The 16,563-nt window shown below is 48.0% G+C and overlaps 1 protein-coding gene across 1 annotated transcript; it reads right to left on the reverse strand.

Annotated features, from left to right (window-relative positions):
* Positions 1–2,080: 2,080 nt before the first annotated feature.
* UCRPA7_4622 (putative nitrilotriacetate monooxygenase component a protein) lies at positions 2,081–3,424 on the reverse strand (the record flags this gene model as incomplete). The annotated part of the gene is made up of 1 exon (XM_007917173.1): positions 2,081–3,424. One exon carries the CDS (start codon positions 3,422–3,424, stop codon positions 2,081–2,083), a length of 1,344 nt encoding a protein of 447 aa, XP_007915364.1.
* Positions 3,425–16,563: the final 13,139 nt, after the last annotated feature.

Below are 16,563 nucleotides of genomic sequence, written 5' to 3' on the forward strand. Positions count from 1 at the left end.
TGAAGGAACAACAATCGCGGCGGCTATGGTCGATGGCGGAACCGAAACACTCACAGCCACGACTGTCGTCTTGTAAGAATTCTTATGTTCTGAAGCATGGTTTGCAAAGCTAACGCTGTCTAGCATGATCATCTTCATGTACTTTCCTCACATTTTAAAGAAAGCTCAAGCGGCAGTTGATGAAGCAGTCGGGAGAGATCGTCTACCCAATTTTGATGACGTTGCCAGAATCCCCTTCATCACAGCTATGATACGGGAAGCGTTTCGATGGCGCACAGTGGCGCCGGTAGCCATTCCACACGCCGTGGTCCGCGACGACATATACAATGGTTACTTCATTCCGAAGGGTGCTACTGTCTTCGCACTGTCACAAAATATCCACGAGGATGAAGAATTGTACCCAGACCACACAGAGTTTAAACCAGAGAGATTTTTAGATGAGAATGGACGACTGAATAATTTGCCGCACGCTGGGTTTGGGTTGTGAGCCATCCTTCTCTCCAACACACCCCGTAGATGATCACTAATGTAATCACAGCGGAAGTCGTAAGTGTCTCGGCCAGCACTTCGCTGAACAGACATTGTTTCTTTGTAAGTTTGTCATCTTTTTAGAATTTAATATCACACCATGACGGCTAATTTGACGGGGACCTAGTAATTTCAAGTTTCGCGTGGGGGTTTGACATAACTGCGCCTGTCGATGAGAAGGGCCAGAAGATATTACCAAGTCTTGACCCCAAGGACTGGGGAGCTTTTCTTGCCTCGTAAGTCTCTCCGATTTTGAGACCTCTAGCATACTGCCGATGATGCTAATAAATAAAAAGCCCGCCTCCCATGAACTTCGATGCCGTTATCACTCCTCGCTTTGAAGATGTAGGAAATGTGATTGATCGAGCCGTTGAAGAAGACAGGTGATACGGAGAATCGAGTGGTGTGCCGTTTGTAAGGGATCGATACCATGTGTGTGGGGAGCCAACCACGTGTTTGGACTCCCTAGGAGCTGCCACAAACATTGTAGACCTGACATGCCAACGCACTTCAGCCGCAATCAGCTCAACGTATTGTATCTATGAAACCCCGTCATTGTCGTCATTGTTCAAGTTCTCGTGGTTGCCGTATCCAATTGCTGCTCGCCACCAAGGTCCAAGACCTCTCTTTTGCATTTCTGCAGCAAACTCCGAAACTGACGTGACCTCTTTGAATCCAGAGGGCAAAGCAGAGTCAGTGATTTTGGTAGCAGATGGCTTGGCTACACACTGATAGTCTTTGTATCTCAATGCCTGTACGGCCGAGACCCATCCCGTGACGCCGGCTTCGCTGTTGCTCTCGACATACATGATGCCCGGACAACCTCCGCTCCGAATCAAGACAAACTCGACTTCATTTTGAGATGCAGCCTTTTTGAGGCGGTGAATTTTCTTCCGAGACGTGATGTGATGAGTGCGAATCAGAGCGTTGAAGATATGATGTGGTCGGCTCATAATATGGCAATTTGCTGGTGAGTTGATTCGATTAGTTGAGCAGATGTTGACAACACGCTGGAACAAAATTTGGTAGCAGGTAATTTTTAGCGCGTCATCACGTGGATTCGGGCAGGTATGTACTGTATCTGCGGAACTTGGGATCTGATCATTGCAAAACAAAACATTTCTGATTTTCCTTAGTTGAACACGGTACATGACTCTCTTTACCTTCTTGAATGATTATAATGTCTTTACGCATGCCAATGGCTCACAAAGTTGTGTCGCGAAAGGAGTTACACTTTGAGTAAGCCATAGGTAATCAGTTTGAGATGGCACGGAGGCACAAAGTATTTCAAAAACAACAAGGAAGAATGACCAGGCTTTGTCTCTTTTGTTCGTTACTGTGGTCCTAGCTCGGTTCAAGCACGAAGCACGAAGCACGAAGCACGGAAACGAGTTCAATCTCAATCATGATTTGAAGGTACCCAAAATGTTTGAAAAGTCCTATCTTAATGTTCGCGATAATACTTATATTTGGACAACGCTAGTCTGAGAGCGTCCTTGCTTAATTGTCGCCGGCCCACCGTATTACAGAGAGGTTTGGACATTATGAGGGCTTACTGCTTGACATAACGATTTGTGGGTCGAGGAATACCTAAGTTCTCCCGGAGAGTTGTCCCCTCGTACTCCGATCGAAACAAGCCACGGCGTACAAGTTCCGGAACGATATGTGTACTAAAGTCACGCAAGCCATCTATCAACAGTGGCTGAATCACTGCGAACCCGTCTGTAGCTTCTGCCTCCAGCCAGGCCTGCAGGTCGTCCGTGATGGACTGTGTTGTGCCAACAAGAGGACGGTGGCCCAGTCCTATCGAACAGCGTTCCGCGGTTTGTCGAATAGTCAAGTTATTTGCATGAGCAAACGAGGCTATAGCAGCCGCACGTCCTTTCGATGACATTCCGGTCTTAGACTTGAAGCCAACTTCGTATTCATCAGGGAATGGCGAATCTAGATCGGCTCCACCAAAGTCAATACCAAGGTTTTGGACAGCAACATCAATAGGCCAAAGCGACGAGACCTCCCTTAATTTCCGTTCAGCTTCTTCGTGTGTCTCTCCCCAGACAACAGCTACGCCAGTAAGAATCACCAGATGATCTGGATTCCTCCCTGCTTCGGCGGCAGCAGCCTTAAGAGCGCGAAAGGTCTTTTGTCCATCTGCAATGGAGTAGTTCGCACAATAGATCAAGTCGGCAGTCGAGCCGCCGAACGCAATACCCTCGGGCGAAGTTCCAGCTTGTGCAATTACCGGATAACCCTGTATAGGACGCTCAACCCGGAGTGGCTGATCCACATGATAGAGTCCACCATCAATCTCCGGCGAGTGAACCTTGTCCAAATCCACAAATATGCCGCTCTGCTTGTCTCTCAACAATGCATCGTCTTCGAAACTATCCCAAAGCGTTTCTACTGCGCTCAAGAATGCTCTTGCTCTTCCGTACTTAGCCGCACTATTCTTGGTCTCCTCAAGTGGTACACCAAGGTTACGTGAGCCTGGTCCTAGGGTGGTGACAACGTTCCATCCCGCTCTGCCATGACTAATGTGGTCGAGACTGGCAAGCTGGCGCGCGACGTGAGTCGGCTCGTTATCACTGACGCTCGCTGTGTACACCAGACCAATGTGATTTGTTCGCGCCGCAATGGCAGAGAACAGTGTCGCGGGTTCAAAGGCACTCACGCTCCAGTAGTGCTTTGCAAGTGGGCCGCCAGGAAACGAGGCTCCATCGGCTAGAAATAATGTGTCGAACTTGGCTTTTTCGGCTAGTTGTGCATACTCAATATAGTAGTCAACGTCAAGACTCTCATGCGCACGTCCTATGACTGGATGCCTCCATATCTGCGAGACCTGGCCAGAGTAAATGAAGGCAGCCAGATGAAGTTGTTTGGACTTGGTGTTTGCCATATTGTGTGAGAAAATGTTTCGCAATCACTGACATGCAAAATGCCCGTAACATATTCAGAATTTTAGCCTGTTATATGCAAGATCGTCATTGGTATTAAGTAGTCAGGCATTTGCATACAGTGCATACGCCGTGCCACGGTTCCGGCACCAAGCAGTGAAGGGAGTCGTGTCTAAATATGTCGACATTTCTCCACATTAAGATGCTAGCCCGATTTGCGGCGAGAAATAACGTGGTAGATTGACACGCTGAATGATTATACTCTTCTTGACAAGTACTTGGTTGCGCGCGAGCAACATTACAGTTAACATATATCTCTACCCGTTCATGGAGTAAATCAATTTACAAGACGTCCTCGAATGCTTAATGGCCTGCGTGACCATGAAGAGAGATGGCAAACGCTTCATACTTGCTGGAAACGCCGGGTGTATGAAGTGTAAAGTAGCTGGAGTTATCTTGATCGCCAAGCTTTGACCAGAAGTAGAAACGCCGAGAGCCGTTTTTCTAGCTATCAATGCATTCCCAATGCTCGTACGGACCGAGACGCGCAAGTCTGGATTACCACATACAGCATACATATGTCCTTAGTTCTGTGGGAAAGAACTACGGTGGTACTGGATGGATGAATTGTGAGAGATATCGTACCAGAGGTTCGAGTTCCAACCAACCAACTTGGTTGAGTTCAACACAAGTTGACCAGCTGTCCTTCTAAGATTCCGTCAACGGTGGAAGATTCGATTACATGATAATTTGATGATATAAATAAAATCGATGAGCATTGCTTATAGTCTTTAAAAAAGGTTTAGCTACCAACCTTGGTTCAGGAGACCAGTGTTTTGTATAGTAAGCCAAAGCTGAAAGCATAATTCATAACGAATTCGGGCTGCATTTTGACGTTTTGCCAGTAGCGCCATTTCTTTGATCTCTGCCTACAATGGTATAACCTTCAACAAACATGATCTGTTTTGCGACATCGGCTGTGTTGTAAGTACTTTGCCTGCCTGTAGGGCAAGCTGTAGGTCTGGCAGCTCTAAGTCCGAGACTTTGCAGCGCCTTCTTTGTTAAAGCCGATACCAAGACAGGAAAGGCCCTCTTTCATCATCATGCAATTCTTGAACTTGAGCGCGAACTTATTGATTTCGTGGTTCGTTTCGCGCGATTTGTGGAGTGTTTAGGAAGAGAACCGTGGGGCTTATCGCTTGCGTCTTTGGTTCGATGTCTGGTGTCATCGCTAGTCCCTTGAAGCTCTTTATCCGCTACAATCAAATCAAACATATGTATAAAAACGCTTCTATGCGAAGATACACAAACAAAAAGCTAGAGAGCACAAGATATTGAGACTGATGTGAATCAAAACCGTATATATATTGTTTACTTATTCGTCAGGATTCCTACCGGTCGACAACAAGGGTGTTTCTATCTTATCATAAAGATGGCTGTGGGGACGCAAGAGATTCCAAAGGTGAGCCAGGAAAAATTAGCTGCAATTCGCAAGAAATACGACGAAGAAGCGAGCAAGCGTCTTAGACCGGAAGGTCCTGCACAATTTGTGCAACTGACAGAGTCAGACGAGGAGCGGCTTCGTGTCCTCGCTGAAGACCCATGGGTGGACCACGAGGCTCTGAATGCCAAAGAATCACCCATCACGAATAATGCAACCTATAAATACTTTGCCCTTGGTGCAGGCTTTGGCGGTCTTCAATTCGCGGTCCACCTTATCCAGCGAGGAATAGCCACTCCCGATGACATTCGTCTCGCTGACGCAGGCGGCGGATTTGGGGGTACATGGTATTGGAATAGGTTTCCTGGCCTTCATTGCGACGTGGAGAGCTATATTTATTTGCCTCTTCTTGAAGAGACAGGCTATGTACCTACAAAGAAATATGCTCCTGGAGATGAAATTCGGTTGCACGCGGAACGAATCGCAGCACAATGGGGATTAGTTGACAAGACGCTTTTTCGCGCTGACGTTAAGACCGTCAAGTGGGACGATGACGCAAAGCTTTGGACAGTCAAGGTTGTTCAGCAACGCGGGCCGTCAACCGATCCAGTCCATCTTGAGTTTCGTGTCGAATACGTTTACCTTGCTGCTGGAGTTCTCACACGGCCACAAATCCCTAAAATTCCCGGTTTACTGTCATTTTCTGGATCTATATTCCACACTGCTCGTTGGAACTATAAAGTATCTGGTGGTTCACCAACAAACCAGAACCTTGATAAATTAAAGGGCAAAAGGGTTGCTGTCGTCGGTACTGCGGCTACCGCGATTGGTGTGATTCCTGAAGTTGCCAAGTATGCTGGAGAGCTTTATGTGATCCAAAGGACGCCAGCTTATGTCAAACAACGCGGTCAGTATCTCACTGATATTGACGAGTTTAAAACCAAAGTTGCGAACAAACCTGGATGGCAATACGAGAGACAGCTCAGTGCCAATAGATTCCTTACCAATTCTGCCAAACCTGGAGAAGAGAATTTGGTAAACGATGGATGGACGAACATGCCAGCATATTCAGCTATCCTCGGATCACCCAGTCATGGTGTAGTCGATCCATCTCCGGAAAACCTTGCGAAGCACGCCGCAAACTTCCATGCTCTAGATTTACCCAATATGGAAGGCCCTCGAGCCAGGGTCGACGAGCTTGTGAACAACAAAGAGACGGCCGCGAAGCTAAAGCCCTGGTATCCTTCATGGTGTAAACGACCGACATTTAGCGACACATACTTGCAAGTCTTCAACCAGCCCAATGTCCACCTTGTTGACACAGATGGAATGGGACCTTCTGGGGCAACCGAAAGAGGTCTAGTTGTTGGCGACACAGAGTACCCACTCGATATTATTATCTTTGGTACTGGATATAAGACGCCTGGCCGTAGTCAAGGGAGCCCTGCAGCTCGGACAGGGGTTGAGATATTCGGTCGTGGAGGTCAGTCAATCGACGCGAAGTGGCAGGAGAATGGAGCAGCTACACTGCATGGCTATGCAACGCACGGATTCCCAAATCTCTTTTTCTCAGGATCCGGCCAGGCGACTATAACAGGAAATAATACATGGATGTTGAATCTCATCGCAGACCACGTCACCTTTATGATTGCTGAAGCAAAGCAACGAGTTGGTCCTGATCAGCGCGCCATCATAGAAGTCGCTCAAGAAGCGGAAGAAGCTCATACTGCTGAGATTGTGAAACGGGCTCCCTTTTACTCAGCTCTGGCGGGATGCACTCCGGGGTATTTCAATGGTCATGGCGAAGCCGCAAATAATAATGACCCCAAAGAGAAACAAAAGAGAGCAAAGAGTGCGTCATGGTCAGAGGGAACTATTTCATTCCTCAAATATATTCAAGAATGGCGAGATGCAGGCTCGCTGAAGGGTTTGCTAATCACTGGAGTCGAGGCTTCATAGATGAACCCTCGTATATGTATCCGTCGCTTGTTAAGTTCGAAGATATCATGAACTAGATGCTATATGTATTACGATGATACCGTTATAATAGAATGGTTATTACATGTTTGTTGAATTTCTTGTCTATTTATTTATTCGATCTGGCCGCTTACGGCGGCTCATGATGAAGTTCTAGAACCCATGTAGGGTCGAGAGGGAAGGTCCATCATTGGACTCGCCCCCCGTCTAACATTAAAAGGACCGCTATCTGTAACTTCGAGTCCCCGCTTGATCACCGCCAACTCTGATCTCTTTACAAATATGATCTCGCCATTCTTTCCAATGTCTAGATGCAAGTTATTGGCCAGACTGATCCAGTCGTACGGCACAAAAAAGTGGCGCACAATCTGATTTGCAGGATCAGAGGATCCTGGCTGTTCAGCCGCCTGTGCTGATAGGCGACGAGGGCTCAAATCTACGGAGCAAACCCAGTAGTCGGTATTGAGAAAGACGAGGCGGTTGCGAGAAACTCCAATGATCTCTTGGACGCTTGGTGCCAGCCAATCAAGGTCCATCGCTGGCTGGGTGGACTTAGTGCTCAACTCAAAATCCTTGAAGTCCCAAATTTGAATACATGGTCGAGTAGTTCGCGCTGCCTCGGATGGTCCTTTAGACAAAGAAGCAAAGAAGCGAGAGTTGTTTAAAGGGATAGCAATGGTGCATAGCATGCTCTCAGGAAGTATGAGGTCGTAGCTCGCAAGATATTCGAGGGTAGTCCAGTTGTATGTAGTAGCTTTATTCTCAGAGAGGTGAATCAAGAGATTTGGATTTGTTGGGTGCATGACCCATCGGGGTTTATCACTCCCGGTGATGGTCTTAATGCACTCCGTCTTATCGTCACCCGAACGAAGCTTCCATAGCGTATCATGGTCCTTCGTAGATACCATGAGGCGCGAATGCCGGCCAGATCCAATGAGCTGGTATACAGGCGACAAGGGCCGTGTTTCGAGTAACATTTCCGATACCTCCCAGTCCGCTTTTGACTTGCGGATAACTCTTCGTGAGGTCACTGTGTTTGATGCATCGCAGCATGACAGAATACCACTTTCAGCATCAAATTGTAGCAGTGTGATGAAATAACCTGCGCTGTGGACAAAAAACGGCTGACTCTGTGGCTCATTGCTTATGTCGTAGACATGTACAGAGCCGTCCTCTTTGCCACAAAAGACAAAAGGCTGAGATCGAACATAAGCGACGGCTGTAATGTTGAGTGAGTCCGTGGACTGATGTTCAACCTCTTGCGGCCCAGTGGTGATCGATACCGTATCGCTATTCTCGTCGTCTATATCATGTCGGAGGAGGACGGATGGTCCCCAAATTCGGCATTGTGGGCCTCGCAATTCTATAAGTCTTTGACTATCCCATGTGAATTTTAATGCCTTGGTCATAATGACATCGGTGTCGAATTGTATGTGGTAGAGAAATTTAAGCGTTTCGAAGTCGAAAAGCTGGATGTCCCCTCTAGAGTCCGCTGTGACAAGTGTTCTCCCATCAGGGGATGAGGAGATGATTTGGGGACATAACCCAGTCAGAGTTCCGATTGGAGTGCCTCTCTGCATATCGTAGACTATGACATCGCCATCGGAATAGGCTGCAGCAATAAGCGATGTCTCAACCATAGCGCTGAAAGTGACATCCCAAACCCAGGTGGCGCCATCTGCCACCTTTGTTGAATAATTTTTACGAGAACCAGTCTCTTTCTCATAGATGTCGTATAAACGCTCCGCCTCAATGTCCCATAGGAGGAGGTCCTGTCCACGATACAAGATCGCAAGTAAACCCATGTGTGCACAAAAAATAGCTGCCTGTGGACTACGAGTTTGTAAGTCTCTAGGCACCTCCTCGTCTCTAGTCCAATTAACTGGCTCATCTCCTAGAGTTCCGTCAAATAAATCCCAACACAAGAGTTCATTATTCTTCATGACACCATAGAGAACCGTATCGTCTTCAAGAAACACTAGGGCAATACACATGGCTTTGAGTCGGAAGCGGTACTTTTCGACTCCTGTCTGCAGATCCCAAACAGTTACTGTATTCGCTCCAGCAGTGGCCAGAAGCTGCTCAGACTGACTGAAGACCATATACCATACCGGCTCTTGCCTTTGTTCTAGGGTGCGAACTTGTTGAAAGGTGGTATCGTCGTAGAATATAATCTTGCCTGTGGATGTGCCCACCGCAAACTGCTCTTTTGCGCTTGCAGTTCTTAATGGTTTGATTGGACGGGTAGAAAAGCTTGATCGAGTATTGCTGGAAATCGTTGGTCCATCCTGATTAGCAAGGATGTAGTTTATTGTAGACAAGCAATCGTCCCATCGGGTCGAGGCTAGACCTAGGACTGCTAAGCCTCTAAAGGAAGAGCAAAACTTCTGGCGCAAAGCAGACTCCGGGGGGCAGAAAGGTGGTATTAGTTGATGTATCGAATAGGGGCAATCGGTCAACCGTTTGCCAAACTTCGTAACTAGATGGATAAGATCCTCCGACCACTGCTCTAAAAGTGCTAATTCTCTGTTGGTGTGGAAGCTTAATGGCGGGCTATGCTGGGCTCGTCGAAGAAGAAGGTTTCTAAGGGTCTTGCCTGCGTCGAAGAGCACCTGAAGGTCTTTTCGGCTGGCCTCATATTCAATCCATGTGAGTGCATTATTTGAGGCCAAAAACTGTGACAAAGCAAAGAGAACTTCATCATCATTAGATCTGACATTAACCAGGTGCCGAAATAGATATTTGCATGCATAGTCGGCAAGAGGGTGTTTCTGCTGCAGGTCTTGGTTATTACTAGGTCGTCGACTTTGGTCAACACTCGGTCTGCGTGGCTTAGGCGGCTTCATTTCACTCGAGCTTAAGAATTTGAGACAAACTAGAGCAAGCTGCCTATGACCTTCTGCTTTCTTGACAGCAAATTCTGAGTCGAGGTCCTTGTTGGTGAGAAACTCTCGAACAGTTAAGTGGGTCAACTGGAGTTTCTTTTGCTTATCCACATAGACAAGGTTGCCACAGGAAGTCTCAATAGCGTGTTGAAGATCCGGGATTTGACCTTTGATATCAGTCTCCAGCGCAAGATGAGCTTCTTGAATCGTCAAAGGTCGAAAAGAGCAAATTGCCCAAGTCAGGATTGCCTTTGAGAGGTCTTTCCCGAACCGAACAGCGGACATGTTTCTCAAGATCCTTTGGTATAGTTGCTCCATGTCAGAAGGATTGCTTCTGAGCACTTTATCAATATCCCCAGCAGTTGAAACTTGGCTCAATTCTTGGAGGACTAGATTCGTCCAAAGGAAACAGCCTCGAGAGCTCCGGACAATGTGTTCCGCCATCGCTTCCCTCTGAGCCATGTCTCGAGCAGGAAGTGATCTCATATTTTCAGCCATATATAGGCTAATGTCCTCTTCGTTGTCATTCTCGGTGATCGTCTCAGAAATAACTTCGATCCTAGGATTGTAACTGTTCAGATATGTCTCAATAGGATCTCTTGACGTGACGAACACGGAGAGGGGCCATAATTCCTGGGCTCGGGACAAGAAGTTGAGAAGTTCTGTGCCTGCTTTGCATTCGTCCATGGCATCTATGACCCAGTATTGTGGCCTATTTAGCATCACTCTGAGGATCCCTGCCAGAAAGAGCCTGCGCCAGATAGTGTTGTGGTCGGATTTATCAGCGGGCGCCTCCTTCCAACTCGACCGACTTTCCATTATTGCAGTCAGAATCTCGGGGTGAATCAACGCCATCTGATATGCCATGGATCGTAAGAAGGAATCAACGCTTGTTTTAGTCTTATCCCCTTCAACAAAATAGAAGAAGCAACAATCACGATCAAGGCCACGCAGATGAGTGATGACATGGCTCGAAATAACACTTTTCCCCACCCCGGGTCGACCCCTGACCCAAAACACCTTCGAGATGCTGTCTTTCCAGCCGTGAAATGATTGCCTTTGTGTTAACCATTCGCAGGATCCTGGTAATCGTACAGAATCGTGTGCAAGAAAATCGTCTTCCGGTGCATCATGTACTCCGAGAAATGCGCTCAGAGTTGTCCTTTCTGTTGTTCCAATCTCTTGTCGTACTTGATTGCTCGAATCGCGCTCAGCCTCGATGAAAGTCGCCAATGCATTCCTGACGGAGACGTAAGATGGATCATCTCTGGACGAGTAGCGAGCCACATCGCGATGGTTTGCGTTGAGCAATGTACGCCGCTCATTAACGTAGTGCATCACAGCAGCGTGCTTTTCAACTATCAGCCCAGTCCCAATGCCATAGTTCATTGTTTTCGTTTCGTAGAATGAGAACAGTTGCAGATGACTGCTATGCTGTGGAAACTCGTCATTGATGGACTGGATGGCTGGGGATGTGGGAACGAGATCTTGGACGAATGGTCGGGAGCCTGGAGCAATTGCGAGAATTCGACTTAGCACCTTTGCAATGTCTGCGCCCTGGTGTGGTGTAGCTAGAAAGAAGATGGCGGATACTCGCTGGACTAAAGGCATAAATTCGGATATTTGTTGACCAAGAATAAATGCCTTTTTGACGACCAAACCCCCCATAGAATGAGCGACAAATATCAAAGGCGCCTATGTAGATATATCAGTATCGATGGTCAGCTCAACAACAGACGACACGACGAGGGGAGCCATCGGGGGGTGCGATAGTGAAGCTGAGGCGGCCAAGGGAAACATACTCCCTACTCTCGGACCAGAGAGATATATTCATTACCGTGTTCAGAATCCTTGCAGGGACATACTGAGAGATACACGAACCTTTTCATCTCGTGGGATCGTTGGGGCATCTTTAATCGATGCGAGAAGTGATTGAGCAAAGTCTTGGATATTTAGAATCGACTCTCGATTCAACCCTGACGAATAGCCAAAAGTGTGGATGCGAACATCTCGGAATGCTTCATCCTTAGGGAGCCATTCCTTTGGCCACAAATAGGCGAGGTCTCCTCCTTTGCTCCAGGTGCTGTATGATCCGCCATTGAGGCCATGAACAAAGATCAGATCTACAGCAGCGGGCGCCTCTTCCGGCCCGTGTAGCGTGGTAAGGCCGAGAGGGCCCTTCGTCGGGTCATCGGCAGAGCGCTCCCTCCGAATAATATTCCGGGTAAAGAACGACCTGCTCGACGACGTCGAAGCTTCAGTGCCGGCCCGGTTGACTGGAGTGAGGTTCAACTCCATGCGGGCGACGGCGGCCTCGAGGCTGAGTCCTCGAGCAGCGACCTCGCACCTCGCACCTCGCAAAAGCGGGGATAAGACGGAAGGAAAGGCAAATAGGGAGTGACGGGTACAATGATCATTAAAATCTAATCGCCGAGGGAAATTAGATGGTAACGAAGAGTGATGGGACGTTAAAGCCTGGTGAAACGGTGCAGCCGCTTGCTTCTTGCTGCATAAAAAGGGAAGCGTGATGACGCGGGGTTTGAAGAAAGCACCAGAACGACGGATGGGGCTCTGCTTGCTCCTCTGCAAGTCTCATACGAATGGTTCGCTTGAAACAAATATCCCCCACGCGCGCGACGCTGTCTGAAGACGCAGGAAAGCCCAAATGGCCGGCCGAAAATGCGACCGGCAACGGCCTAGACTGTCAGGGTGTGCTTAGCTTGTGGCTGGATGCCTCCTGCAACTTGGGGGCCATTTTCACACATAGCCGCCTTACTCTGTTGTCGATCGCGGTGGTTGTGTCCATTATGGAGAGATGCCCGTCGGGTGGAGTTCTGAAGAGTCCAATTAATTATTGCTTGTGTGTTATAAGGAGGCGGTGCCGCCCGGGCTAGTCGGAAGGGTGTGACGCTGCGAGAAGCCCAGCAATCAACCTGCATGCTTACTACTGCAAGACCTGCAGACGCGTATTTGCTGATTCGCTGTACTGGCCTTGTCTACCCGTCCCCGCGAAAGTACATTGGGCGAGTTCGGAAACCCGGCCACAACATGGGTGGCAGCTAGATAACCCAGAAGCTCGCCATCTCTTAATTAATCTGACAGCATTGTATCAATAGAAAAGATATTGATTCGGTTGAAAACATTGGGACGCGAGTTAGTTTCTCTGTGTCTCTGAGACTTTGCTCTGTTTCTAGTGCTAGTAGTTAAGCTTTGACCACAATGACAGACACATCTATCTGGAATAAGGAGATCGATGTCCCGGCCACAGTCATCTCCTATGTCGATGAGGGAGTGAGGGCTAGTTCGTGACTTCATCAAATGAAAACTTGGAGAGTTCAAAAGTCTAATATTCTTCCTAGAGTTTCCTCCTAATGACAAGGTTGTGGGCATCATGCCATCAGGCTCCTCATATTGGGCACGTACAGCCAAGATAGAAACTGCTAATCCAGATGGGGAGGAAGTCTCTTACTTCATCAAGGTATGTGGTATGACTTTGCATACAAATTGCACTGTTTAACATGGCAGCAGGTTCATCAAGGCGAGAAAGGAGAACGTCTTGTCCATGGAGAGTTTGAAGCCATGACAACATTGTACAATAACATGCCCGAACTCGTGCCTAGACCCATTGGATGGGGTGCCTACACGGAGATGGAGGACATCTACTTCTTTGTTTGCGAGTTCCGCGAAATGACCGACGATATCCCCGATTTAGACGAGTTTGTCGCCATTATTGTAGAAATGCATCAGCGGGGACCGAACCCCGGTGGGAAATTCGGCTTCCCGTACGAAGTGTTCGCAGGGAATAGTTCCCAAGTTTTCCCTATGTGTGACACATGGGAAGAGACGTTCAAAAAAAACCTTGACCAAAACTTCGCTCAAGAAGAAAAGTCACAAGGCTATGATGAAGACATGGCCTTTCTCCGGAAAGCAATGTACGAAAAGGTCATTCCCAGATTACTTCGACCTCTTGCTACAGGGGGTCGAACTCTAGTGCCCCGTATCACTCACGGTGACTTGTGGCATGGTAATGTTGGCGTAGATGTTAAGACAAATCGTCCTGTTATTTTTGACTCGACTGCAGTATGGGCACATAATGAATGTGAGTATAAAGGAATCGAGATGAGGTCAGGACAGACAAGATAACAATCTCATTTCGCAAATCAGACGAACTTGGCCCCTGGCGCCCCATCCGTCATAAGATTGGACAGAATTACATCAGGGAATATCTTCGCCTTTGTCCAGCTTCCGAGCCGAAAGAAGACTTCGACGACAGAAATTTGCTTTATTGCATGTAAGTAAACACTTTCCTTTTTCCTTTTCAGCGTCTCAGTGATGAAATTTCAAGTTCCATTGTTAAGTAGAGACTATTAGACGTTTCGACCTAATGTCCTCTTCACTTTACCCCGGAAATCTACGGTTTCGGAACATGTGAGTTACAGACGAAATATTGCGTACCCGTTACAAATGCTGATACTGTGATGTCAGTGTTAGAGATGAGTGTCGACAACTCGTTGACAAATATCCAGGGGGGTATGAGGATTTCGCGAAAGAACACGGTCTCGAGCCTTAGCTGAGGAGGACCACCATCTGCAGCATAGTCATCATGAGGTTCTCGTTATAATCAAGCTTATTCTACCGTGATAAAATGATTTGGTTTGCTATTTCTGTACGAATATATCATGGCTTAAAGAATTGCAGAATCTTGTAGTTAAGATAGAGGATGCAGGCCTGTGTGTGGCTTTGTGGAATGCAGGTCGATCTGCCCATCTAGACATATGTGGTGGCAAGCAGTGAATCATGATATAGCTATAGAAAACGACCCAAGACATCCTTATCAAAAATAAATCTGAACTTCCGATGAAGATGATCATTTACCCAATATCAATTTAGTACATATTAAGCGAATTTAATTTTTGTGCTTAGGGAAATGAACGCAAAGTTACCACAAGCAAGCAAGATCTACGCCTAATGACCGCCTAAGAGGCATATCGGATATTGTAGGGTCTAACCCCGCCATGTCTGTAATAATATGCCGAGCAACACAACACTTTCCGATTGAAATGGGTAGGCAATGGCTTCCCGCGAAGAGATATCATGACATCCACAGATGAGGGCCGCCTGGCATTGGATTCGCGTATAACTCAGAGAACACAACCTCCCACAAACCCAGTCTTGGAACCGGCAGAATCATCCCCTCCGCCATACACGACTTTCAGTCGCTGGCAGATACGATACCTCACCTACTTCCTCGGCTATCTTACGCTTGCTTCCTCCCTGACAGCCACAATCTACTTCCCGCTCATCAGTCTGTTGGCTACAAGATATCATGTCTCTATTCAGGCTATCAACCTCACTATTACACTTTATGTGGTTTTCCAGGGCATCGCTCCATCCTTTTTCTCTCCGCTCTCCGACACTCTCGGCCGTCGCCCCGTCTTGTTAGGTACTTTTACGTTATATACAGTTGCCAGCCTGGGCCTCGCGTTCAGTGGACACAGCTATGTCGCGCTCTTACTGCTTCGGGCTGTCCAAAGCATCGGTGGCTCAGCGATCATGTCGCTCGCGTATGCTGTCGTCGCCGACATCAGTGTGCATTCTGAGCGTGGGCGTATACTTGGGCCACTTCTAGCAAGCACCAATTTAGGCCCCTGTATCGGGCCAGTGATCGGTGGAGGCGCGATACTCGCGAGTGGCAACCCCCGCTGGTGTTTCTGGGCTCTGTTCATCTTTGGCGGTGTGGCAACCGTGCTCATCGGGTGGACTATGCCGGAAACGGGCCGAAACGTCGTCGGCAACGGCACGGCACCAGCCAGAGGAGTTTGGAAGACATGGTGGGCTCTTTTTACCGGCAAGAAGTCCAGTACGCGGAGCTGTTGGTCATTGGAAAGCAAAAGGCGCGTTCTCAAGAACGGAAATGCAAGCGAAGATAGGACATTAGGAGATTCTTTGAAGAGCAACAACCACTCGGACGATCCCCATGCAGAAGGTGGCCTTGTCCGTGCAAGCAGTCCCGGAAACATATTAGATGTCGCCAGTAAACCGTCAGGTCGCGGCAAATTAAGCATCCCAAACCCATTTATATCTCTTCGTCTCATCTTCTACTGGGATACTTCTCTCATCCTCTGGCTGGCTGGGTCGCCGTATGCCCTCTGGTATATCGTCCAGACATCTATTCCCCTGATATATGGGACATCCGATGCAGGTTACGGATTCAATGATCTCTACGTTGGGCTCTGCTTTCTCGCGGGCGGATCCGGAGTCATTTGCGGTGGTTTCGTCGCTGGCCGCCTGATGGATTGGAATTATGCGTATACGGCACGTCAAGCAGGATTACCTCTTGACAAGCGCGCCGGAGACGATATGAGGACCTTTCCAATAGAGCACGCACGCAGTCGTGGGTCTCTAGTCATTCTAGCCCTATCCGCTTGTATAGTGATTGGGTATGGCTGGGCAGTTGATCGCATGGTTCACCCGGCCGTGCCATTAGTCCTGCAATTCTTCATCGGAGGGAAGTGTACTGTATTGCACCAGATATATTCTACTCTCCTGGTCGACATCTTCTCAGAAAAAACGGGCACGGCTGCTGCCAGTAACAACATTGTTCGTTGTGCACTTTCAGCCGGTGTGGTTGCAGCACTACAACCTCTCGTTACTGCAATTGGGCGAGGGTGGGTGTTCACGCTAGTTGGATTAGTAGATTGGATTGTCTGCAGTGTAGCAGTAGTATTACTTAGACGCTGGGGAAAGAGATGGAGGGATAGAAGGATAGTTGAAGCGACCATCTAGATCAGAATAGCAGATGCGTTTCAGAGACATCACTCTTGAAATGAACCAAATC

Source organism: Phaeoacremonium minimum (assembly GCF_000392275.1).
Source record: "Phaeoacremonium minimum UCRPA7 unplaced genomic scaffold PA7_03_scaffold_359, whole genome shotgun sequence".
Taxonomy (NCBI): domain Eukaryota; kingdom Fungi; phylum Ascomycota; class Sordariomycetes; order Togniniales; family Togniniaceae; genus Phaeoacremonium; species Phaeoacremonium minimum.